The sequence below is a fragment of the Dendrobates tinctorius genome, unplaced genomic scaffold, assembly GCF_039654945.1.
Source record: "Dendrobates tinctorius isolate UK_male_01 unplaced genomic scaffold, ASM3965494v1 ptg000006l, whole genome shotgun sequence".
In the NCBI taxonomy this organism is placed as follows: Eukaryota; Metazoa; Chordata; class Amphibia; order Anura; family Dendrobatidae; genus Dendrobates; species Dendrobates tinctorius.
The window spans coordinates 16,573,273-16,600,046 of NW_027361674.1; the positions used below are offsets into that span (position 1 = coordinate 16,573,273).

General features: G+C 42.2%; 1 protein-coding gene across 1 annotated transcript in view; it reads right to left on the reverse strand.

The window, feature by feature from the left end:
* Positions 1–26,774, reverse strand: part of MNAT1 (MNAT1 component of CDK activating kinase) — a 189,180-nt gene that overhangs the window by 133,174 nt on the left and 29,232 nt on the right. The window contains exons 5-6 of the mRNA XM_073571114.1: positions 18,288–18,428; positions 10,927–11,046 (exon numbers count right to left, since the gene is read on the reverse strand). Of these exons, the coding sequence (XP_073427215.1) occupies positions 10,927–11,046; positions 18,288–18,428 (261 nt within the window). The remainder of the gene's footprint in view (positions 1–10,926; positions 11,047–18,287; positions 18,429–26,774) is intronic.

The window sequence follows — 26,774 nt, forward strand, 5'->3', positions numbered from 1 at the left end:
TATATTTAAATTTTACGAATTTCCATAGTGTTATCTTGTTGCCCTGTGTTATTCTGTGTGTTCCTCATATTGTCTAGAGTGTCAATTACCTTCCAAAAGTCTGATAATTGAATTAGCTCACTTACTGTCTGCAGCCTGACTGTATTTATGCCTCTTGCTAAACCCCCTGTAGTGCCTTAATCCCCAAGGCACCTTTGTCAGGTCTGGGAGGCCTGAAAATCGCCCCACCCTGTCTGACTACCCCTGGACATAAGGAAGGGGCTGGGGAGGACAGGAGCTGGACAAGTCAGACCTTGTGTGGTGATGATCATGTGAAGACAGCACGTCAGAGAGGAGGGGAAGCATATGGACCCATTTTATCCTCTGTCTGCTGGATTATTGGACTCATCTCCTTGGACATTCATCCTGTTACTGAACTGCATTCGTGTTCTTGTATCCTCAGTGTGGTGGATTGTTTATGAACCTTTTAGTTTTGCCTATAATAAAGGTCTTGGGATTGTTCACACTTCCCTCGCTCTGTTGATTGTGTGGTATCGGAGAAGGACCCTGTGACAGCTACGTACACACAAGCGGATCGATCAGGGGGTCTCCTGACCTGAACTTAGAGCCTAAAACAGAGCTGTTAATGCTATGAACTTGCATTAAGACATTCATATGTAGAATGTGGGACTTTTCCAGATGGAAAAAAAATTATTATTGGATAGTGGATTTTAAGGGGTACTGTACATGAATGCTGCAACATCGGGGTCAGCGGTGAGCTGGTCACACAGAGCTGATTTCTATAAAGTGCTTCTACTTCTCTTTAGGATGAGAGAAGGCAGGCTCGACTGTTATTGTGAACCTGATATAAAAAAAATGTGCTTTTTTTTGGCAGCATAAAACATAACATGTATTGTGTCTATTCCAGAATTATTTTTTTATTCTTTAATGAGAAAAAATAAGGAAGAGAGGTTTGGAAACTAAATGCATGGAGAATATAAATAAGCTGAATCCACACATCTCAGCCCACCCACATCACTATTTCTCAGCTTTTCCCACTGCAGGAAATTACTGCAAACTAATAAAATATAAAAACAGTCATTTCACAAATCTGAGCCACTATAAAAGGAACATATTAGCCAGCGTTAGCCAAAACCTACACACTGTGGCGACGATTACGTGATCGTCACTGCACACAGACCGGTCACGGACATGAAACTTTTGTTCATTACCATAACATCTAAGGCTCTGTCTCGTGTCGTCGGAACAATCTTTATCATTATATAATGAGGATTTATTTACTACGGTAAATTAAAGGGGTTGTCTGCATTTCTATTAAAGCGACTGTCCCATTTCAAAATATTAATGAGCCTATGGATTCACAGGCTTAAAAAAAACAAATAAACTAGGGTCTTACTCTCCCTCTCCGGATCCGGTGATGCCTCTTTGGTCTTTATGGACAGCACTACAGCCAATCGTTGCATTTAGTGGCTTGTTCCATCTTGATAGGCAGAATCGATGCACCCCGTAATTGACAACAGAGCTGTCAACGCTGCAGCCAATTAAAAAGACAGAAGCAGGGGTGGAGGGTCATCGCTAAATCCAGAGGAGACGAGAAAAAGCTCAGCTTTTTTTTTTCTGCGATCCTATAGTACAACCGCTTTAAGTTAAAGGAACACCTACAAAGAGTGAAAGAACTTGCTCATTGATGTGGATAGAGAGAGGAAGGAGAGACTTGATCTGAATGACTAACGTGTTCATGTTATTGCTCATTTTATCTTTAGAGACTAACACAGAAGCTAACTATTCCTTTTTCTACACCCACAAAACTTCTTGTATTTACGTGCAAATTGGGATACACATTTTTGCAATGATGCCTCTGTAAAAAAAATAAATAAATCCATGTTCTGGCTATAAATACTACCCATCAAAAAAAAATGTTTACTACTAATAAGAAAATCAGAGCAAGTTAAAAAATACCAATTGGACAATTTCTTAGAGCTAAAAGGATATGTTATGAGGAAAGTTTGCTTGAAAGAACCTATAGTAATAGACTAATTAGACAATGCTACAAGAGGGCTACCAAGATCACAAGAAATGAATTATTGTATGGTGACACCAATAAGATGAGAAAGGAGGACAATGAACAAGTACTTTTCATATACACCCCCTTTACTCAATGGCAGGAGCTCATATCTATCAAAAACATTGGAATGTTCTTCTTGTGAACCCTACATCAAAGTACCAGCATCTCCTTACTTTGTTGCTAAAAGCTCAGCTAAACTAAAAGACCTTGTAGTGCATATACATTATGACCCCCACCCCCCAAAATAAATCTACCTGTGATCGCTCTTTGGGACCCAAGGGATTTTCCCCAAGTGGTCTGCGCTAAGCATGTTTGAATCATGTTAAATCAACAAAATGTAAGAACTCTGATGGGTCTAGAATTTCCGATATCAGAAGACAATTTCCCTGAAGAAGGCATGGATGTTGCTCGTGATACGCGTAGGGTATGCTCCTCAACAAATTTTCTACTGCCAAAAATGGCTCCAAATAGGAATTTTACATCTTAATACCCCAATACCAGCATGTTTAAAACCTGATAATTTTTCAATTTTTCAGAAATATTTTTGATTTGCTAGCATGGTTTTCTTGCCCTTAATAGCTTTCCCATTTTTTGTTTCTTACTCTCCCTTATGTATTTTCTTTTGGGATAATCACTTTACGGGTTAAACCTTTTGGTAGTCCACAACCAGCTGCGTTTTTTGTATTTTAGTCACAGCTGCTATCCCTTAAATACTGACATGGTGTTGTGAATAGGGTTATTTAGCCTTTTACTGTCTTCATATTGTGCGTGTTCTTTTGCGCATCCATGGCTTCATGGGCTTAACCCTTCAGTAAGAGTACAGATCAATGTTCTGTTTTCTCACGAATCTTTGTTTATATGAAAATTTTCTGCTGGTATTATATACTAATATACTTCCATTTGAATTTTTGTGAATTTCTGAGGTACATTATTTACATATCAAGGGCACAACCAGCTATTGAACCTGTATTTAGTTTTATAAATGGTTTTTATAAGTCTGTCTTGTTGCATGTGATTTGTTATTTACATTAATGAAGTTCAAATTTTACATATTTTCCTGGGGAGTTCCCTATTTTTAGCATGCATCTTTTTCTTTTCTATTTTCTCGATATCAGAAGACATGTTACCTGCTCCTCCAAAGGAATTGTATACCATGCAGAATGTCCTTGTGGAAAAAAATGTTGGTTTAACCACTAGAGAGCACAAACGAAAGGGACGTTGAGAAGGCCCGATCCATTCAGGATTGCACTCTTCTCAAGACCTTGCTACGACATTTCAAGTGTCTCCATGACTGTAATCCAAGAGGTCTAAAAATTAAGGGGATTGATCAGGTAGATTTTGGCCCCAGTGGGGGAGACATTGGCAACAGTCTGTCCCAAATAGAAAATAGATGGATCTACCGTCTGGGTACTCTCAGCCCATAAGGGCTCAATGAACATTTGGGCTTCACAACATTTTTTATAACGTTTTAATATTCATTTTAATGGTATTCTTTCTTTATCTTGGTTTTAGATACAATCATCTTGGAATAGCTGTGGAAGAGGTCAGCGTGATACCCTGACGTAAACAAGGACTGCATCTGGGCTTCCACAGTAAATTTGGACAGCTTGAATATTGATATCGTCCCCTAGGATATAACAGTCACATCACCTCCATACCAGCAGTAGGCATCTGAAGAACTTTCCATTGTGAATTACTGTATGCTTTTTTTCTCTTCATGGATGGACGACTGTGTCTTGAACGAACAAGCATTCACATTACAAAAATGGCCATTGTCTAAATATGATGATTTCGTTCAAAACACAGTCTTGGGAAGTTATTGTCCTTTTTGTTCTCATTGTGTTGCGTCTGTATAGGTTAGGTATTGCTCCACTAATAGGATCAACAAATACTGATAAAGTTTGATTTATGCCCTCAGCTATGGGGGGATATATTGTAACACATATGATGTCTGTATTCTTTGAGACTGGGATTACTGTATTCACAGTGAGTGGGAGGGTGCAGTCAATATACGCCAGCATACAGTGTCACTTTTATTGTAGTTATGCACTTTAGCACACATTGTTCAACACTGGAACACCTACTTTTTAATTCATTTATATTCATTTTATTTTTAGCACATACTAGTCTTTAATTCATATCTATGGAACGGTGTCATGCACTTACATTTATTCACGCCATTCTTCCAAAACATGGGCTCTGCTATTTTACAGGGTCCTCCCTCTTCATATATACTTTTAGTATGCACTGTTCACATGTTTGTATACAGTCCTTTGCGGTGGTATTCAGTTTTATAGTTGGCACCTATATAGTTAACAGAACTGCCTTTCCATATGAGCAATTAAAAATTCTCTTTGCGGGCATACTTTGCCTTGCATTGAGATCTTCCCGCTTTCCACTTAGTTTCTCTTGAAGAATACTGCCTTTCAGGTCGCCACTCATGATCTGTCCCATACTTACCTATTGGTTTAAAAGTGCGAATGCACAGCTTTCCGACACCATGAACTTCCGGAAGTGCTTTACAGCTGAACGTATGCGTTCCACGTATGCGGGTAAACTAGCAATTTACAGGAAGTTCAATTACCATATGGGGTGTGGCAGACCTATCATGTGCCACAACGTCAATACAGTCATCAGGTCTTTCACAGCGTCTATTGATGGTCAACCTACTCAACTAGGCTGCCGCCTATGGCGAAACGCGCGTCAGGGTGTGGAGATGCTACACCTGACATGTTTGGTCATTTCATCTTACTGCATTATCCTCTGCATTACTCCAGATTATACTTGAGTTGTCTTTGCACTTCATTGCTAAGGCATATGTGCAGCACTTGTCCAAATTATAATTTTTATTTTTTGTGCACTACACTGCTACCGCAGCTCCTATAAGTATTGTTTTTGTGTGCACTATACTGCTACCGCAGCTCCGTTGAAGGCTTTGATATGCAGCATATTTATCAATATTTTTGTGCAACTGACCTTTTATGGCCATATGTGGCTACAATATTTTGTATACTTCGCAATTTACATTTTTCTCTTTCTTGTGTTCTGTGTCTTTATTATTGGTGGATGACCTGTAGTATTTTTATCTTTAGGAGACGGATTATAAGGTTTAGTCAGCAGACTATTCTTCATAACACCTTACTATTATTAATTATATTGATACCATCATAAAAATTATTAGTCAGAATATGGTAACATCACCTCCAGGAGGCAATGTGTTTTATAACTTATTTTGGTTTAATTCTTATCAATAAAGATTTGTTTTTCAATAGAGATGAGTGAGCACTAAAATGCTCGGATGCTTGTTGCTGGAACCAAACAATTCCTAAGACTCGCATGCTCGTTTCGAGTAACTGGTATACTGGGAGTCAACGGGAAAGCTAAGCTTTTTTCCGGCAGACACTACAAAGATGTCTTTGGCTTTGGGGGGGGGGGGGGGAAGTGAAAATGTTCAAATGGATGGGAAAAATGCTAAATGGAAGGATAACAGAAAGGGGAAGACCCTGGAAGCATCTCTGACTCCCAGATTGCTGCTGAGAACAATGGTGTCACACTTTTACTCCACTTTTTTCCAGTATAATGACTTGCATATATAAGGCAAAATTAAAAAATGATTAAAATATATATAATTTAAGTAAACAAAAATATATTTACTTTTATCGATAAAATAGGAAATTTTAGTTTATGACGGAAGCAAGAACTGCAAAAATAAAGGACTCAGATACACCCTGTATTAGACAAAGGAGGGCAATATACACATTCTGTTCACATCGTCATGTACAGTGAAGGAAAGAAGTATTTGATCCCTTGCTGATTTTGTAAGTTTGCCAACTGACAAAGACATGAACAGTATATAATTTTAAGGATAGGTTAATTTTAACATTGAGAGATAGAACATCAAAAAATAAAATCCAGAATATCACATTGTATAAATTATATATATATTTATTTGCAATTTGCAGTGAGAAATAAGTATTTGATCCCCTACCAATCAGTAAGAAGAGTTCTGGCTCCTACAGACCAGTTAGACGTGCCTAATCAACTTGTTACTTGCATTAAAGACAGCTGTCTTACATAGTCACCTTTATTGCATATATAGGAAGGAGAGAAGTCCGGCTTTCAGGATCGCGCTGTTCCAGTCCAAAGTACACAAGGAGTTAATCCAAGGACCAAGCAGTGATTATAACTTTCTTTTTATTCCATAAGCTCTACGCGTTTCGTGTACACACTGTACACTTCCTCAGGAGCAAAAGGTAACTTTTGCTCCTGAGGAAGTGTACAGTGTGTACACGAAAGGCGTAGAGCTTATGGAATAAAAAGAAAGTTATAATCACTGCTTGGTCCTTGGATTAACTCCTTGTGTACTTTGGACTGGAACAGCGCGATCCTGAAAGCCGGACTTCTCTCCTTCCTGTATATGCAATTCTAGTGACCGGCTGATTGCTGCAGTTCATCGGATCCTACCCATTTGTGCTTATGGTTGTTGTGTTCCACACAACTGAACCAGGTGAGTGGATCCATATCTGTGAAACGTTTATATCATTGGATAAGACCCTATTGTGCGCTTCTGTCTCCCCCTTTTTTATAGTCACCTTTATAAAAGACTCCTTCCCACAGACTCAGTTAATCAGTCAGGCTCTAACGTCTACAACATGGGCAAGACCAAAGAGATTCTAAGGACGTCAGGGACTAGATCATAGATCTGAACACAGCTGGAATGGGCTACAAAACCATAAGTAAGACGCTGGGTGAGAAGGAGACAACTGTTGGTGCAACAGTAAGAAAATGGAAGAAATACAAAATGACTGTCAACCAACATCGATCTGGAGCACCATGCAAAATCTCACCTTGTGGGGTATCCTTGATAATGAGGAAGGTGAGAGATCAGCCTAAAACTACACGGGGGGAACTTGTTAATGATCTCAAGGCAGCTGGGACCACAGTCACAAAGAAAACCATTGGTAACACATTACGCCGTAATTGTTTAAAATCCTCCAGTGCCCGCGAGGTCCCCTTGCTCAAGAAGGCACACGTGCAGGCCTGTCTGAAGTTTGCCAATGAACACCTAGATGATTCTGTGAGTGATTGGGAGGGGGTGCTCTGGTCAGAGGAGACAAAAAATGAGGTCTTTGGAATTAACTCAACTCGTCGTGTTTGGAGGAAGGGAAATGCTGCCTATGACCCAAAGAACACCATCCCCACTGTCAAGCATGGAGGTGGAACATTATGTTTTGGGGGTGTTTCTCTGCTAAGGGTACAGGACTACTTCACCGCATCAATGGGAGAATGGATGGAGCCATGTACCGTAAAATCCTGAGTGACAACCTCCTTCACGCTACCAGGACATTAAAAATGGGTTATGGCTGGGTCTTCCAGCAAGACAATGACCCAAAACATACAGCCAAGGCAACAAAGGAGTGGCTCAAAAAGAAGCACATTAAGGTCATGGAGTGGCCTAGCCAGTCTCCAGACTTTAATCCCATAAAAAACTTATGGAGGGAGTTGAAGCTCCGAGTTGCCAAGCGACAGCCTCAAAAGCTTAACGATTTACAGATGATCTGCAAAGAGGAGTGGACCAAAATTCCTCCTGACATGTGCACAAACCTCATCATCAATTACAAAAAATGTCTGACTGCTGTGCTTGCCAACAAGGGTTTTGCCACCAAGTATTAAGTCTTGTTTGCCAGAGGGATCAAATACTTATTTCTCACTGCAAAATGCAAATAAATTTATATACTGTATTTTTCGGATTATAAGACAAACTTTTTTTCCCACCACATTTGGGGGGGAAATGGGGGTGCGTCTTAAAATGCGGATATACCTTACTGGCCGCGATGGAGCAGGGTCCCATGGTCGCTGCTGGAGGACGGAAGAGTGGAGCGTTGCTGCAGGCCGTAGGCTGGGATGAGAGGGTGTGCGGTGCAGCGCTGTGGTTGTCCGATGCTGTGGGTGTCTGATGCTGCGGGGAACTCACCTCCTGAGATCTTGGTGCCGAGACCTCCATCAGCGCATGCGCTGCCCCCGGCAGCCATTTTCACGGAGTCCACCGCATAGGAAACCATCGAACTGCAGGGGATCTAGCCTTTCACAAAATGTTGGCAGAGCCCCCGAACATCCCCACAGCCTGCGGTCTGCACCACCACCCCCAGTAATCAATAAGACCCATGGATTATAAGATGCACCACCATTTTATTAAAAAAAAAAAAAAAAAAAGTTTTTTTCCTATTTTCCGCCTCAAAATTTGGGGTGTGTCTTATAATCCACAAAATACGGTAATTTATATAATGTGATTATCCGAATTCTATTTGTGATATTCTATCTCTCAATGTTAAAATTAACCTACCCTTAAAATTATAGACTGCACATGTCTTTGTCAGTGGGTAAACTTACAAAATCAGCAAAACTGTATAGATCTAAACTCATATAGGCTATGCACTTTTGTGGGTTATATACCAAGGAAATGTGCTCCAGACCACGGAATAGTCTATGGGTGAGCAATATAATACCGATAAGGGTATGTACACACGTGGAGTTAAATTTCTGCACCATTTCTGCATCTCTTGGCATCTCTTTGCCTGCAAAATTTTTTAAATGTTTTTTGGAGTGTTATATATACGGTATTAAAAAAAAAAAATATCCAGAACAGAGCACAGAATAATGTATCAGTAAGAAATTTAACCCAGGGAAATTTTTTAACCATTTTTGGGTGTAACACAAAAAAAGTATCAAAATATATTCAATATTTTTCACACCCTCCCCCCCCCCTAAAAAAAACAACCTGCAGCTATATATTTGCAAATGGACTGCACAGCCCTAATCCCTGTCTACAGAGCGTATTCTGTCAGCCTTCCTCCTCCTGTGACTCTCTCCCCCTCCCTAGGCTAAATGCAGATCGTATGTGCTGCTCACAATTAGCCCTTAGAAGGACCATTAGTATGATGGCTCAGCTTCAGCACCAGTATCAGCTCTACAGGCCTCTGATTCGCTATATTGTACACACAGGCCTAAACAAGCACGCTCTCCCTCCAGTATGAAGTGTCACAGAGCTGTGCAATGGCGTCAGTGTGCCGAGCAGAGGCAGCGCCTGTCCATTTATAAACCCTGATGTCAGAAGGCCATCCAATCACAGTAATGCCACAACCAAGATGGCTATGGTATTACAGTGACTCACAGCAATCCTCACATGGTTATTGGCTGTTTAACAGGCGCCAAAGATGCGGGGCGTGGATTCAAGCTTTACATCGAGCACCGTCCATTACTCGCTAAGTAACGAGTACATCCTAGCACCATGATACTGGAGAGATAAATGAGCACGTCCACTCATCCCTATTTGACTCTATAAAAAATAGTTTAGCGAACTACAGTACTTTATGAAGAAAAATAAAAGGTACACCAGCCAAAAAGGACCTTTTATTCGGGTACATTTCACATCTGGTACAAACTTTCCTGCTGCTGCAAATGGTCACTGAATATGAGCAATACTAGGTTTCATCCACATGTCCACGCTGAAACATGTACATGAAAAAATGTACCGTGTCATCTGTGTCACCCGTATGTCCTTTTTTACCATCAGTGTTTTTCATGCATGGATAAAGAAAGGAAGAAAGAAATTACCCAGCTTCTCCTATACTTTGCAATGTTAAACAAGGATGGCACACAGATGCCATCCGTGTGCTATGTGTATTTTTCACGGGCCCATAGACTTGTATTGGCCCATTTCATCCGTGATACCAGGAAAAAAACAGACGTGTAACTAGCACCATAGATTATAATTGGTGCATGTTCTAACTGGAAAAAAAACAGATACAATAAGTATAAGGGTGCAGATCAGCAAAAAACTGTACAGATAAGGTGAAGGTAAGATTATCTTAAAGGGGTTTTCCTCTACCTGAACAACCACTTTTTAAAAAGAGTAGTCCCTCTTGTAAAATAAAAGCAGCACATACTGACCTCCTGCACTGGCGTGGTTCCAGCGATGTTGGAGCCGCGTCTCCCAGGACTAGATTGATGTTGCTATGCCTCGTAAACTCTGCAGCTGATCCGCAGTCACTATTGGGCTGCTGTGCGCTCACTTCCTTCGGCCAAACCTTGCACAAGAGGAAGACTTCAGAGCGCAGCAGTCCAATAGGGACTGCAGACTAGCTGCAGGGCTCACGTGGCTTAATGACGTCACGTGAGCCCTGGGATGTCGGCACCAGTGGGGGAGGAGAGTATCAGCTATTTTAAATTTGCAACTTTTTTAAAAAATGGGTTGTCCAATTAGTGGACAACCCCTTTAATGCACCATGAGCTCTAAAGTCCTCTACAGGTGAGGTTAAAGGGAATTTGTCAGCAGGCTTTTGTCATGTAATCTGAGAGCAGCATGATATAGGGGCAGAAACCATGATTCCGACAACGTGTCACTTGCTGGGCTGCTTGCTCTCATTTTGATAGAATCACAGTTTTCGGCCGCAGATCTTGCAAACCTCTGAATGCTGAGCTGTGTATAACCCCACCCACATCACTGATTGGAAGCATAGTCATAAAGCTGCCAATCAATGGTGGTGGTGTGGTTGGACCAGGAGACACAAGACATCTAGACCTGTAGTGATAATCTCCTGCTAATAAAAGACTGATCTTATTAAAACCGCAACACACAGCCCAGTAAGTGACATGTCACCGGAATTAGGGTCTCAGCTGCTCTATGCTTACATTGAGAAAACCTGCTGACAGATTCCATTCAACAGAGACCTGGAATTGGAAACCAAAACAATCAAGACAATCATATCCGTTTGGTCTGAATAATCATTTGTCATGTCCAATACAATTTGACAACGACAAGTGGGCACAAAACTATTTAACACATAATGAAACGGACTTACCATTTTGATGCCAGTAGAAAAAGTGACTGCTGGTCTTGTCTTCTCAATCTGCACTTCGATCTGAGTGGTTTTACCCTTGTGCTGGGCCAGGAGAATAGATGCTGGAAGGTGAGAAGTCTCCTGTAATGGTTGGAAGGGAAAGGGAGTAAAATGTAATAAACATCTTTAAATTAAAAACTTGACAAATGCATACAAATAAGTGAGACGAAAAAAAAAAAAGGAAAACAGATGTCAGAAGAGAATGTCACCTAACAACCTGTGCTCTGTGCTCTTCTGCTCAACTCACTGTTTCTCAAATGCGACTGATAAAGGTCTAGAATGGGCAAAATGTCAAATGATTGTAGCCCATCACAAAATGTAATGTTAGCGTTATCCATGGCACTCACCAATAGCTGAAAAGCTCAGTCTGTCTTAAAATATATATAAAAAGGTGGATTGACCTGCCTACTTGAATTAAAAAAAATTAGATTTACATACACACACACATATACAGTGGGGAAAAAAAGTATTTAGTCAGTCAGCAATAGTGCAAGTTCCACCACTTAAAAAGATGAGAGGCGTCTGTAATTTACATCATAGGTAGACCTCAACTATGGGAGACAAACTGAGAAAAAAAAAATCCAGAAAATCACATTGTCTGTTTTTTTTTTCATTTTATTTGCATATTATGGTGGAAAATAAGTATTTGGTCAGAAACAAAATTTCATCTCAATACTTTGTGATATATCCTTTGTTGGCAATGACAGAGGTCAAACGTTTTCTGTAAGTCTTCACAAGGTTGCCACACACTGTTGTTGGTATGTTGGCCCATTCCTCCATGCAGATCTCCTCTAGAGCAGTGATGTTTTTGGCTTTTCGCTTGGCAACACGGACTTTCAACTCCCTCCAAAGGTTTTCTATAGGGTTGAGATCTGGAGACTGGCTAGGCCACTCCAGGACCTTGAAATGCTTCTTACGAAGCCACTCCTTCGTTGCCCTGGCGGTGTGCTTTGGATCATTGTCATGTTGAAAGACCCAGCCACGTTTCATCTTCAATGCCCTTGCTGATGGAAGGAGGTTTGCACTCAAAATCTCACGATACATGGCCCCATTCATTCTTTCATGTACCCGGATCAGTCGTCCTGGCCCCTTTGCAGAGAAACAGCCCCAAAGCATGATGTTTCCACCACCATGCTTTACAGTAGGTATGGTGTTTGATGGATGCAACTCAGTATTCTTTTTCCTCCAAACACGACAAGTTGTGTTTCTACCAAACAGTTCCAGTTTGGTTTCATCAGACCATAGGACATTCTCCCAAAACTCCTCTGGATCATCCAAATGCTCTCTAGCAAACTTCAGACGGGCCCGGACATGTACAGGCTTAAGCAGTGGGACACGTCTGGCACTGCAGGATCTGAGTCCATGGTGGCGTAGTGTGTTACTTATGGTAGGCCTTGTTACATTGGTCCCAGCTCTCTGCAGTTCATTCACTAGGTCCCCCCGCGTGGTTCTGGGACTTTTGCTCACCGTTCTTGTGATCATTCTGACTCCACGGGGTGGGATTTTGCGTGGAGCACCAGATCGAGGGAGATTATCAGTGGTCTTGTATGTCTTCCATTTTCTAATTATTGCTCCCACAGTTGATTTCTTCACTCCAAGCTGGTTGGCTATTGCAGATTCAGTCTTCCCAGCCTGGTGCAGGGCTACAATTTTGTTTCTGGTGTCCTTTGACAGTTCTTTGGTCTTCACCATAGTGGAGTTTGGAGTCAGACTGTTTGAGGGTGTGCACAGGTGTCTTTTTATACTGATAACAAGTTTAAACAGGTGCCATTACTACAGGTAATGAGTGGAGGAAAGAGGAGACTCTTAAAGAAGAAGTTACAGGTCTGTGAGAGCCAGAAATCTTGATTGCTTGTTTCTGACCAAATACTTATTTTCCACCATAATATGCAAATAAAATGAAAAAAAAACAGACAATGTGATTTTCTGGATTTTTTTTTCTCAGTTTGTCTCCCATAGTTGAGGTCTACCTATGATGTAAATTACAGACGCCTCTCATCTTTTTAAGTGGTGGAACTTGCACTATTGCTGACTGACTAAATACTTTTTTTCCCCACTGTATATATTATACACATATATACATACACATACACACCGTGTTGCATAGGTTTCTTTAGTAATATTCTAGATATTTGTCAGGCAGTTGTTCTTTTAAACACTGCAGTACACAGAGTAAGACTAAGAGCTGTATACTTTGCCTAGCATTTAGCTGAAAAAGATATGTGGGAAGGAGCACTGAGTAAAGAGCACAGTCTTTTGCATTCTCTCAGTCAATCGGCATTCGAGCCTTTACTGAGCTCATCCCTAATGTCCTCTCCAGCGGTATGCCTGGCTAGCAGTGCTCCGCCCAAAAGTCCTTTTCAGCTAAATGCCAAGCACACTATCCAGCATTAGTTCCTTGATCTATTTTAAATGAGAGCTGAGCATCCACTAAATTACATCTTTTATGGGCATCATCTTTAAGTTGAGCAAGGGGTTGGACCAGATGACCCAGGAGGTCCCTTCCAACTCTACCATTCTATGATTCTATGATAAAACACAGCCCGCGTCCTTCTTAAGACAGTATCAACTTGTGAAAATAAAAAGGACAGAACTTTGCAACAATCAACGAGTGTCGAGGATTTCTCTCTTCTGATTGGAATTCTCCAGAACTAGAATAATTCTTAATTAAAAAAGAAAAAAAAGTTAAGATTAAATTGTCAGCACCTTCAAACTAGACATGGATGAGTACTTTTAATAAAGCAATGGGTGTTAATCACCGTTAAGCCTTCCAAAATGAAGGAGCTCTTATAGTGTTTGCACTGTAATTCGAGATTTAGTCATTAAAGTAGGATTGAATCTCTCTCACAAAACGTCGATGATAATATATATTATGTATTGTTTAATAAAACAGCGTTCACATCAGCTTGGACCAGAGGAACAGACTTCTGCCAATAAAAGCAACTAAACAGAGAGTTCAAGGTTTTCATTCTAAATTTCCCCAACTTCTAGAAATCTAGAACAAAAAATGTAACAGGTTTTATCATAACAACAGCTCGCTTATACAGCAAACAATATAGCTGAAAGTACACAATAGACGTAAAGAAAATGGATGCCCATAAAAGATGTAATTTAGTGGATGCTCAGATCAGGGAACTAGTGCTGGATATTGTGCGCGGCAGTTACCGTAGTTGAAAAGGACATTTGGGAGGAGCACTGCTAGCCTGGCATCCAACTGGAGCGGACGTTAAGGATGAGGCGAGTACGGGCTCAAAGTCTGTTAGCCCTGCTGAAAACATGCCTGGCAATGCCAATTGGCTGAGAGAATGCAAAAGACCGTATTCTTTTCATAATGCTCCTCCCAGATGTCCTTTTCAGCTAAATGCTAGGCAAAATAAACAGCTCTTAAAGTCTGACTCTGTGAGATGAAGTGTTAAAAGTGTAACTGCCCTACAAATATCTAGAATATTAATAAAGAAACCCATGCAACATAGTTATAAGTGCTGCCTCACCTTAAAGCCACAGTCCTCGACCCAAGGACTGAATTTTACTACAAATTTAGAGCACTATGTCCATTGTTGTATTTGATTTATAGAATAGGTGAATACCTTAATATGGGTATCAAGACTGGTGCTTCCATTATGGCTTTGACAGTGGCATCGCGAGCGCTGGCACATCTGTACGGGCACTACTGCGAGTCCTACATTTGGGGCATTTTTACAGACACTAGCAGGCATCATTCTGATCTGCCCTACTTTATACCTACAGATACAGGCAAGCTTTTCGCTTCAGCATTCGTCACATAACATAATACACCATGTTCTCTGTTAGAAGCCTGGGAGTCGCCAAGCATGCAAAGAGTTCGGTCAAGGGAATCCATTTTTATTGGCATTGGTGGTGTAGGTTTCAGGACCACCGAAGCAAGGAAGACGGGAGAAGATAATGTCACAGGATCTCCATTGTATGAATCCAATAACACACAAAAGCTTTTTATATGGCAGAGTGGAGCCCAGTGGCACGGGTAATTGTAAAATAGGTAAAGTCTCAAAGAGCAGAGACTACTCGGGGACGATTATTAATGGTGTAAACAAATGATCCAACGACTCCGCAACTAATGCACCTTAAATCAATTAAAAGCAATAAGAACGTCACAATTGATCAGAACAGATGAAGCTCTGCATTCTCCGATTTCCATGCATGTTTCTAAATATAGGGAATAGCTGATGCAATGACATTGCTATATACAGGCTGAACACTGAATGTTCTAGCGTAAGTTATTGCATGGCCCATGTCCATGTATGCTGACCCCCACTGACTTTTTAGAAAACCCAAGCACAGGTAAAAAGACGCAACGTTGAGGTGCAAATGCCACAAATTTTTTTACTTTCGACATTAGAAATCTGGCATAGAGGGAAAGGTAAATTTCACCCTTTGTGTATTGGGTCATTCAACAAAGCAGAAGGTATTGTCCCTACCTCCCTGATGTGGATACGAATAAATAGTCACACCACTCAGCAACCGAATCCACTGATCGGTGGGGTAATTTCACCGGCATCCCTATGTATGGGAAATGAAGAAATGCACAGCTCCCTCAGAAGCAAAGTTTCCTTCCGCAGAAGCTTTTTACTCTAGCTGACATGGCTTGTGGACAACTACTAACAATCAATATGTGAAGCGCTTTACCATGATGAAAGGCCTCGTGAGTGCTGCCGGATCCATGTTGTACAGATCTGCGACTTTTTACCATCTTACAGATCATTACACAACATATGGGGAAAAAAAAACGTCTTTTTGCCTCCATGTATTGGTGGAAGTACAGTAAGGCCCCAGAGAGTTCTGTGGGTGCCATATTAGCATCCAATGCTACACAGATTGATAATCACTGCTCAAAAAAATAAAGGGAACACAAATGAATCACACTTCTGTGAAATCAGCCTGTCCCGTTCTGAACCAACACCGACTATGAATCAATTTCACCTGCTGTTGTGCAAATAGAACAGACAACAGGTAGAAATGATAGACAGTTAGCAAGATAACCCCTATATAGGAGTCGTTCTGCAAGGGGTGACCACAGATCATTTTTCTGTTCTCATCTTTTTTGGCTGTTTTGGTCACTTATGTATTTTGTCATTGCTCTCACTCCTAGAGGTACAGTAGAACGAGGTGGTGTCTACAAGCCACAGAAGTTTCTCAGGTACTGCAGCTCATCAAGGATTGCACATCAATGCGAGCTATGGCACGAAGGGCGGGTGCGTCTGTCAGCAGTGTCCAGAGCAGTGCTCAGATACCAGGATACATGGTGGGGGCCATAGGAGGGCAACAACCCAGCAGCAAGACCGCTTCCTTCTCCTTTGTGCAAGGAGGAACAGGAAGAGCAGTGCCAGAGCCCTGCAAAATGACCTCCAGCAGGCCTCTAACATCCATGTGTCTGCTCAAACTGTCAGAAACAGATTCTATGAGGGTGGTATGAGGGCCCAACGTCCACAAGTGGGTGTTGGGCTTACAACCCAACACTGTGTAGGACGATTGGCATTTGGCAGAGAACACCAAGATTGGAAGATCTGACATCGGCGCCCTGTGCTCTTCACGGATGAGAGCAGGTTCACACTAGGCACACCTGACAGAGTCTGGAGACGTCGAGAACATTCTGCTGCATGCAACATTCTCCAGCATGAACGCTTTGGCAGTGGGTCAGTAATGATGTGGGGAGGCATTTCTTTAGAGGGCCGCACACCCCTCCATGTTGCGAGCCAGAGGTACCCCTTTACGTATACCTGTTTATAGTAAAACTACACTTAAATGGGCTCTTTTTCTCTGTAATTTTTCATTTATTATATGTATACTTCTCATCATGTTATTACAAACCTTTCACTTCTGTTGTTTCATTATGTATTTTCTTTATGCAGAGGACCAGGTCAGGTCATATTCCATGTGTATATGGCTTCGGCTGTACTTATGGCCCACATTTGGCAACTTTATGGACAGCCACTCATGTTCAGGACCACGGATGCTGTCATAGGTTGCTTATTCTCCTGAGGGCTGTGTGCATCCTTCCGACTTGTTTACGGGGAGCCGGTGTGGTACACGGGTCGGCGCTCCTGCCCGCATAATTCATGTACAGTGCATGCACGCTTGTCTTCACTCCTGATCATTTATACTGTGGGCAGGCTTGCCCACAACACATCCAGTTCTTCTACTGCGCATGCGCGCGCTTCCTTATTCACGTTTACGTACATTGGGCACACGTCTGTGCCCTCCATGTTCTGTGTCTCTTTACTGAGCATGTGCGCTCTACGTCATTTCCACTCCTGCATGTTCAGGACCACTTCTCTTTGGGTCATCAGGTTTCATAGCCATTTGGCACACCTCCAGATGCGGACCAACAGGATAGACATCACACACTTGTAAATGTTTACTCTAATCCAGCTGTTCTTTATATTTCTGTGTATTTGGATCTGAGGACATGCTTGTCCTGATGAAGCTGTTGCTAACAGTTTTATGTGTGGGGTCTCTTCCCACACCCCTGATCCTTGGGGCATAGCACCCATTATGGCCTTATGCAGGAGCTACTCTTGAGCAACTGAGGTAGTTTTTATCTACAGGTGCTCCTGTCGCTTTCCACCAGGGTCCCATGCCTCCAGTTGTAACTCATTTCCCCACTTCTTATTTTTCTCTCCGTTCTTTTTGTCTTGATTTTGTTCATGACCTTCATACCATGCATTTTTATCTGGTCTATGCACATCTGGGACATTATGTCTTGTTCTATCCACGTTGCACCACAGACTGTCCAGGAGTTGACTGATGCATAAATCCAGGTCTGGAAGGAGATCCCTCAGGAGAACATCCGCTGCCTCATCAAGAGCATGCCGAGGAGTTATATCGAGGTCATATAGACAAGTGAGGGTCACACACTCTACAGAGCATCATTTCTTTGTCTTGAGGCATTTCCACTGAAGTTGGATCAGCCTATAATTTGATTTTCCACTTTGATTTTGAGTATCATTCCAAATCCAGACCTCCATGGGATATTCATTTTGATTTATATTGATCATTTTTATGTTTTGTTGTTCTCAAAGCATTCCACTATGCAATGAATGAAGATTTGCAGCTGCGATATTTCATTCAGTGAGATCTAGGATGTGGTATTTTAGTGTTCCCCTTATCTTTTTTGTGCAGTGTATAACTGTCTGCCAATATTGGTCCTTTTCTTTAAGCTGAATGATTCTAACGCTACTGACGGTCTCCGCATTTGTGGCCCTTGCAGACTTGACCAGTAAGGACGGTGACCAATTACAATTGTCAATCAGAAATGCAAAAAAAGTGAATATTGACTTGTTATGTACCAGCTGATCCAACAGCTCCTGCTTATTCTTCCTCTTCATCATCTGCTGAAGATGCTCTTCTTTCTGTAGATGGATCCTCCTCTGCTCATTCTCCTGTCTCTCCATTTCCAGAGCTTCTTGTAACTCCTCCTGCTCCCTGGTCTAAAAAGAGGAGATGACTAGTAAGTATTATTATTTCTAAATATTATAGTGACACATTTCATTTTATAGTTTGACCCAGTGACTTAACATTTCATGCTGCACTTTTTATATCCACAAAATATATAAAAAACATATATCCACAAAAGCTTATTCCTCTCCCTACAAAAATATATACTAACATTTTAGCATTTTTTGACAACCAAGTACGAGAAATACTTTTCTTAATTTTTTTTATTTCATATTCTGAAAATAAAAACAGTTACTTCGATTGTATTTTATCTCCTATTCTCAGGATAGGGAATAACCAGTGGGGTAACTGAAAGCTCGCCGGTCCCAACGCAAAATCTTCAACAGGACCTCAACTTTCACAGGTCTTTAATAGTAATATTCTTTTCATATAGGTCAAATGTATTTTTGGGGCCGCTCCAGGGCCTGTGTGCGATTGCAATCAATACACCTATTACAGGATAACTGATCACGCAGTGTCTGACCGCTGGCTCCCCCACCAATGTTGAGAATGGGGCATCTGAATGGAGCAGAGGTGCACAGGCTCAACCCCTGTTTCATTCCGGCACGGTTCTGCAGAGCCCCTTCGTCAGATTGGTGTGGAAAGTGGAGAACCCACACAAGGTCCTGGCCAGATACAGTCATGTATGGGACTTGTTGGGATATAAAGAGAGAATTGTGCATTTAGTAATTTAAAGTCAGGGAGAGAAGCAGCCAAAACAATTCTTATATTTGTGATCCCGTATTACGTGGTCTCCTATTCATCTGAGGGGGTGCAAGATTGAAATTCTGCTGTAATGATTGCTCCAGAAAAATATACAGTGCCTTGCAAAGGTATTCGGCTCCCTGGAACTTTTCAACCTCTTCCCACATATTATGCTTCAAACATAAAGATACCAAATGTAAATTTTTGGTGAAGAATCAACAACAAGTTGCACGCCCCACTTTTCAGTTTTTGAATTTCCAAAAAAAGTTTAAAATAACCAATACATTTTTTTCAACTTCACAATTGTGTCCCACTTGTTGTTGATTGTTCACCAAAAATTTACATTTGGTATCTTTATGTTTGAAGCATGATATGTGGGAAAAGGATGGAAAGTTTCAGGGGGCCAAACACTTTCGCAAGGCACTGTATATGACCAATTTACATCTTCCCCTGATCACTGATGATTTCAGCTGTCAAACACACAGTGATCAGCCTGCAGTTCCTCATTTAAAAATAAAAGACCCCTATAATAACTATTTTGTCTGTGGTGAAACTCATGTCATATTGGAAGAAATATCTTTACCCTATTTAAAAGGTGTTGTCCCACGAACAAAGTACATTTTAATAAATATACCGTATATACTCGTGTATAAGCTGACCCTCCTAATTTTACCACAAAAAACTGGGAAAACTTATTGACTCGCGTATAAGACTAGGGTGGAAAATGCAGCAGCTACTGGTAAATTTCAAAAATAAAAATAGATACCAATAAAAGTAAAATTAATTGAGACATCAGTAGGTTAAATTTTTTTGAATATCCATAATGAATCAGGAGCCCCATATAATGCTCCATACAGTTCATGATGGGCCCATTAAGATGCTCCATACAAAATACACCCCATATAATGCTGCACAAAGGTTAATAATGGCCCCATAAGATGCTCCATAGAATATGACCCATATAGGTTATGGCCCCAATAAGGATTGTGTGAGATACTTTGTCAGCAAAGCATTTGACAAAGTATCTCACACAATCCTTATTGAAAAAATGACTAAGTATGAAATGGACAAGGCAACTGTTAGGTGGATTCAAAACTGGCTTAGTGATCGGACCCAAAGAGTGGTCATAAATGGCTGCACATCCAGTTGGAAGAATGTCTCAAGTGGGGTACCACAGGGCTCTGTCCTGGGCCCTGTATTGTTCAACATCTTTATCAACGATTTAGATGAAGGAATTGAGGGTAAACTAATTAACCCCTTACCTACAATGGACGTAATATTCCATCCATGTGACCCAGGACCTAATTCCCATGGACGGAATATTACGTCATGCCCTTTAATGCGACATCGCAACTTAAGTCGCGGTGATCGCATTAAAATGCCGACTCCATCTTACCTCAGGATAGATGGCCTCGGCATACCGGGCAGTCTCTGCCCTGGCCCGCCCCCCTCTCTGAGCTGTAATTGGCTGTTCAATTCAGTACAGCCAATCACAGCGCTTCTCTTTGGCTGAAACAACAGGATCCTAGGACCGGTGCCTGGCGTTGCCAGGAACCGGAGAAAAGCCCCCAGCTAATCGATCGCGCCAATCGCCGCGGCGCAATATCGCCATTGTGCCCTGCCGGTACCTGCCCGGTTCGGTGTTGTAATAGCACTGATCCTAGGCCGGAGCCTAGAACAGGCCCAGCAGGGCCTGCAGGAAGTGGTTGGCGCGATCGATTAGATCGGCGATCGCGCCAGCCACAGGGCACAGCTGCGGTCATGCTGTGACCGCTCTGTGCCCTTCTGATGAGCTGGCCATGACCTGACTAGGAATCGGAGCTGTGAGCTCCGATCCTAGGCAGTTACCATGGTCACCAGGAAGAGCAGGGATTGGTGGGATAGATGTAATCATTCGATCCCACCAATGACAGGTCACAGCAGCGATGTGACCGCTCTGTGACCTGCCCCTAACCTGCCTCTGACCTGTCTGTAGGGGTCCTCACTCTAGCTGAGGATTCCTGCAGAGAGGTCGGACGCAGCAAGAGCTCCTGTGCTGGGTATTGTGGTGCCACAGCTTGTAGCATCACAATCCCTGCAGAAGAAAGAAGAAAGAAAACTACAACTGTAAGTGTTAATTGATCCCTGATCCCCTGCCCAATCTATCTTCACCCCCCATCTATCTTCATCCCCCCATCCCCTCTCCACCCCACTTTTGCGCCACCTCCGTGCGCAGCCGCCGAGCGTTGATCGGTGACACAGTTCACCGATCAACACTCGTGCTCACTTTTTTTCCTTAGCCCCCTTTGCGCCACCTCTGCACACGCATCCCGTTTTTCATTTTTTCACCCCCCTTTGTGCCACCTAACTACAACCCTAACTGATCCCTGCCCAATCTCTCTTCATCCACCCCAATCCCCCCATCCCCCTATTTCTACCCCCCTCCACCCCACTTTTGCGCCACCTCCGTGCGCAGCCGCCGAGTGTTGATCGGTGACGCAGTTCACCGTTCAACACTCGTGCTCGCTTTTTTCCTTAGCCCCCTTTGCGCCACCTCCGCGCAGCCGCAAAACTTTGATAAGTGACGCACATCACTTATCAGAGCTTGTGTCTGCCGTTTTAAAATTTTTTCTCCCCTTTTTGTGCCACCTAACTACAACCCTAACTGATGATCCCTGCCCGATCTCTATTGATCAACCCCAATCCCCCCAGCCCCCTCTTTTTACCCCCCTTTGTGCCGTTTCCGTGTGCACATTTAGCAGCCGCCGAATTTTGATAAGTGACGCAATTCACTTATCAAAGTTCGTGCCGGCTGTTTTCCATTTTTCTTTTTCATCCCCCCCCCTTTGAGCCACCCCTGTGCACACATCCAGCAGCCACTAAATTTTGATAAGTGACGCCGTTCACTTATCGTATATAGGACCTGCTGTTTTAGACTTTTTTTCACAGGTATTTTGCTCCCCATTTCCTTTTAGCTTTTTCTTACAGGATAGTGTGCACCAATCACTAGCCCCCCCCACCACATAGACAGTTATAAATAAAGTACACCCAAGCACCATATTTACACAAAAAAATGTCCCGCCCATCACGTTTCTCCCAACAGCGCTATTCAATGGAGGAGGCATATTCTTACCTTGCCTCCGACACTGATAGCGAGGATGACGATCCGACTTTTCTTTATTTTTCAGATTCTTCATCCTCTTCCTCTTCCCCCCTCCTCATCTTCCTCCTCGGGTCCTGCGGAACCGCCACGCAGACGCTCCAGGACAGAAGATGAGGCAGCACCCACCATGCCCGCAGCTGATTCAGCAGACTCTGTGTGGACCTCGCCCCCCGAAAATTACGAGCCACTGATTCCTGATTTTGTGGCAGAATCAGGAATCAAGTTTGACACCACCGGCCTCCCAGAAATTGACTTTTTCAAAGTCTTTTTCTCTGAGGATTTTGTTAACCACATGGTGGAGCAAACTAATTTGTACGCTCGGCAATTTTTGGAGCAAAACCCGCGTTCATCCTATACTAACTGGTCTCCTGTGGACGCAGTTGAAATTAGGCAGTTTCGGGGCCTGGTCCTCCACATGTATCCTGAAGAAGCCTGAAATTCCGCAATATTGGAGTGTTGATATTTTATACAACACTCCAGTGTTCCGAATGGTCATGGTCCGGGCGCGTTTTCAGGCCATCCTCAAGTTTCTGCATTATGACGATAATGCAGAGTGTCCCGCACGAGATGACCCCAACTTTGATCGTCTGTTCAAAGTTCGGCCGGTCATCGAACACTTCAACAAAAATTTTGCTGAAGTGTACGTGCCCCAAAGGAACATCTGCGTGGATGAGTCCTTGGTTCATTTTAAGGGCAGGCTCGGATTCCCAGTAAGAGGGCCAGGTACGGAATCAAAACGCTATAAGCTGTGTGAGAGTACCTCAGGGTACACCCACAGGTTTAGAGTGTACGAAGGAAAGGACACCAGGATTGAACCCCCTGAGTGTCCTCCTGATCTGGGAGTGAGTAGGAAAATTGTGTGGGATTTGGTGCACCCACTGCTGGATAAAGGTTATCACCTCTACACTGATAACTTTTATACCAGTGTCCCACTCTACAAATCCCTCTCTGCGCGAGGTACCGCAGCTTGCGGTACTGTCCGCAAAAATCAGAGAGGCCTCCCGAAGACGCTACTTGCTTAGCATGGTTTGGGAGACCCCACCCCTCTCTTGTGTGACGTGCACATAAGAGCTGTCTCAGACCACAAACCCATACTAGGGAGCGGCCTGTCTGAATCCTGTTCATATTAGACACTGTTCACATGTTTTTAATACATTAGCTAGGGACTGCGTCAATAGGGGTAACCTTGACGTGGTGGAGCAGCTTGGTGTACATTTTTTTGCGCAAAAAACGTATCGACTAAATAGCCTGCATTTGTTATCCAGCACTTGCTGATTACTGCCATTTTTTATTGCAGAGTATTTTTGCAAATCTGTCATTCTGTGTTTTCTTGTTGTATCTAAGTTCCTTAGGGGGTCTAGTTTCCAAAATGGGGTCACTTGTGGGGGGTTTCTACTGTTTAACCACATCAGGGGCTCTGCAAACGGAACATGACGCCCGCAGACCATTCCATCAAAGTCTGCATTCCAAAGCGTCACTTCTTCCCTTCTGAGCCCCGACGTGTGCCCAAACAGTAGTTTTCTCCCACATACAGTTGTGGCCAAAAGTATTGACACCCCTGCAATTCTGTCGGATAATACTCAGTTTCTTCCTGAAAATGATTGCAAACACAAATTCTTCGGTATTATTATTATCTTCATTTAATTTGTCTTAAATAAAAAAACACAAAAGAGAATGAAGCAAAACATTGATCATTTCACACAAAACTCCAAAAATGGGCCAGACAAAAGTATTGGCACCCTCAGCCTAATACTTGGTTGCACAACCTTTAGCCAAAATAACTGCGACCAACCGCTTCCGGTAACCATCAATGAGTTTCTTACAATGCTCTGCTGGAATTTTAGACCATTCTTCTTAGGCAAACTGCTCCAGGTCCCTAATATTTGAAGGGTGCCTTCTCCAAACTGCCATTTTTAGATCTCTCCACAGGTGTTCTATGGGATTCAGGTCTGGACTCATTGCTGGCCACCTTAGAAGTTTCCAGTGCTTTCTCTCAAACCATTTTCTAGTGCTTTTTGAAGTGTGTTTTGGGTCATTGTCCTGCTGGAAGACCCATGACCTGTGAGGGAGACCCAGCTTTCTCACACTGGGCCCTATATTATGCTGCAAAATTTTTTGGTAGCCTTCAGACTTCATAATGCCATGCACACGGTCAAGCAGTCCAGTGCCAGAGGCAGCAAAGCAACCCCAAAACATCAGGGAACCTCCGCCATGTTTGACTGTAGGGACCGTGTTCTTTTCTTTGAATGCTTCTTTTTTTCTCCTGTAAACTCTATGTTGATGCCTTTGCCCAAAAAGCTCTACTTTTGTCTCATCTGACCAGAGAACATTCTTCCAAAACGTTTTAGGCTTTTTCAGGTAAGTTTTGGCAAACTCCAGCCTGGCTTTTTTATGTCTCGGGGTAAAAAGTAGGGTCTTCCTGGGTCTCCTACCATACAGTCCCTTTTCATTCAGACGCCGACGGATAGTACGGGTTGACACTGTTGTACTCTCGGACTGCAGGGCAGCTTGAACTTGTTTGGATGTTAGTCTAGGTTCTTTATCCAACATCCGCACAATCTTGCGTTGACACCTTTTGTCAATTTTTCTTTTCCGTCCACATCTAGGGAGGTTAGCCACAGTGCCATGGGCTTTAAACTTCTTGATGACGCTGCGCACGGTAGACACAGGAACATTCAGGTCTTTGGAGATGGACTTGTAGCCTTGAGATTGCTCATGCTTCCTCACAATTTGGTTTCTCAAGTTCTCAGACAGTTCTTTGGTCTTCTTTCTTTTCTCCATGCTCAATGTGGTACACACAAGGACACAGGACAGAGGTTGAGTCAACTTTAATCCATGTCAACTGGCTGCAAGTGTGATTTAGTTATTGCAAACACCTGTTAGGTGCCACAGGTAAGTTACAGGTGCTGTTAATTACACAAATTAGAGAAGCATCACATGATTTTTCAAACAGTGCTAATACTTTTGTCCACCCTCTTTTTTATGTTTGATGTGGAATTATATCCAATTTGGCTTTAGGACAATTCTTTTTGTGTTTTTTCATTTAAGACAAATTAAATGAAGATAATAATACCAAAGAATTTGTGTTTGCAATCATTTTAAGGAAGGAACTGAGTATTATCTGAGAGAATTGCAGGGGTGTCAATACTTTTGGCCACAACTGTATGGGGTACCAGCGTACTCAGGACAAATTGGAAAACAACTTTTGGGTCCAATTTCTCCTGTTAGGCTTGGGAAAATTAAAAATTGGGGACTAAACAATCATTTTTGTGGGCACAAAATAGGATTTTTTTTTTTCACGCCTGGGCAGTATAAACTTTAGTGAAACACTTGGGGCTTCAAAGTTCTCACCACATATCTAGATAAGTTTCTTAGGGGGTCTAGTTTCCAAAATGGGGTCACTTGTGGGGGGTTTCCACTGTTTTGGCACATTGGGGGGTCGTCAAACGGAACATGGCGTCCAAGCTCAATTCCAGCCAATTTTAGGTTGAAAAAGTCAAACGGCGCTGCTTCTCTTCCGAGCCCTGCCGTGCACCCAAATAGTGATCCCCCCCACATATAGGGTATCAGCGTACTCAGGACAAATTGGACAACAACTTGTGGGGTCCAATTTCTCCTGTTACCCTTGGGAAAATTAAAAAATTGTTGCTAACAGATCATTTTTGTGACTAAAAAGTTAAATGTTAATTTTTTCCTTCCATGTTGCTTCTGCTCCTGTGAAGCGCCTGAATGGTTAATAATCTTCTTGAATGTTGTTTTGAGTAGCTTGAGGGGTGCAGTTTTTAGAATGGTGTCACTTTTGGGTATTTTTTGCCATATAGACCCCTCAAAGTGACTTCAAATGTGAGGTGGTCCCTAAAAAAAAATGGTTTTGTAAATTTTGTTGTAAAAATGAGAAATCGCTGGTCAACTTTTAACCCTTATAACTTCCTAACAAAAAAAAATTTGTTTCCAAAATTGTGCTGATGTAAAGTAGACATGTGGGAAATGTTATTTATTAACTATTTTGTGTCACGTAACTCTCTGGTTTGAGGGCATAAAAATTCAAAGTTTGAAAATCGTAAAATTTTCTAAATTTTCGCCATATTTCCGTTTTTTTCATAAATAAACGCAAGTTATAGTGAAGAAATTTTATCACTATAGTGAAGTACAATATGTCACGAGAAAACAATGTCAGAATCGCCTAGATCCGTTGAAGCGTTCCAGAGTTATTACCTCATAAAGGGACAGTGGTCAGAATTGTAAAAATTGGCCCGGGAGTTAACGTGCAAACCACCCTTGGTAGTGAAGGGGTTAAATTTGCTGATGACACAAAGCTAGGAGGGATAGCTAATACTAGAGATGAGAGAGAGAAGATTCAAAAAGATATAAATAAACTGGAGCAGTGGGCAGCAACTAACAGAATGGTTTTTAACAGGGAAAAATGCAAAGTACTACATCTGGGAAATAAAAATGAAAAAAGCATATACAGAATGGGAGGAATAGAGCTAAG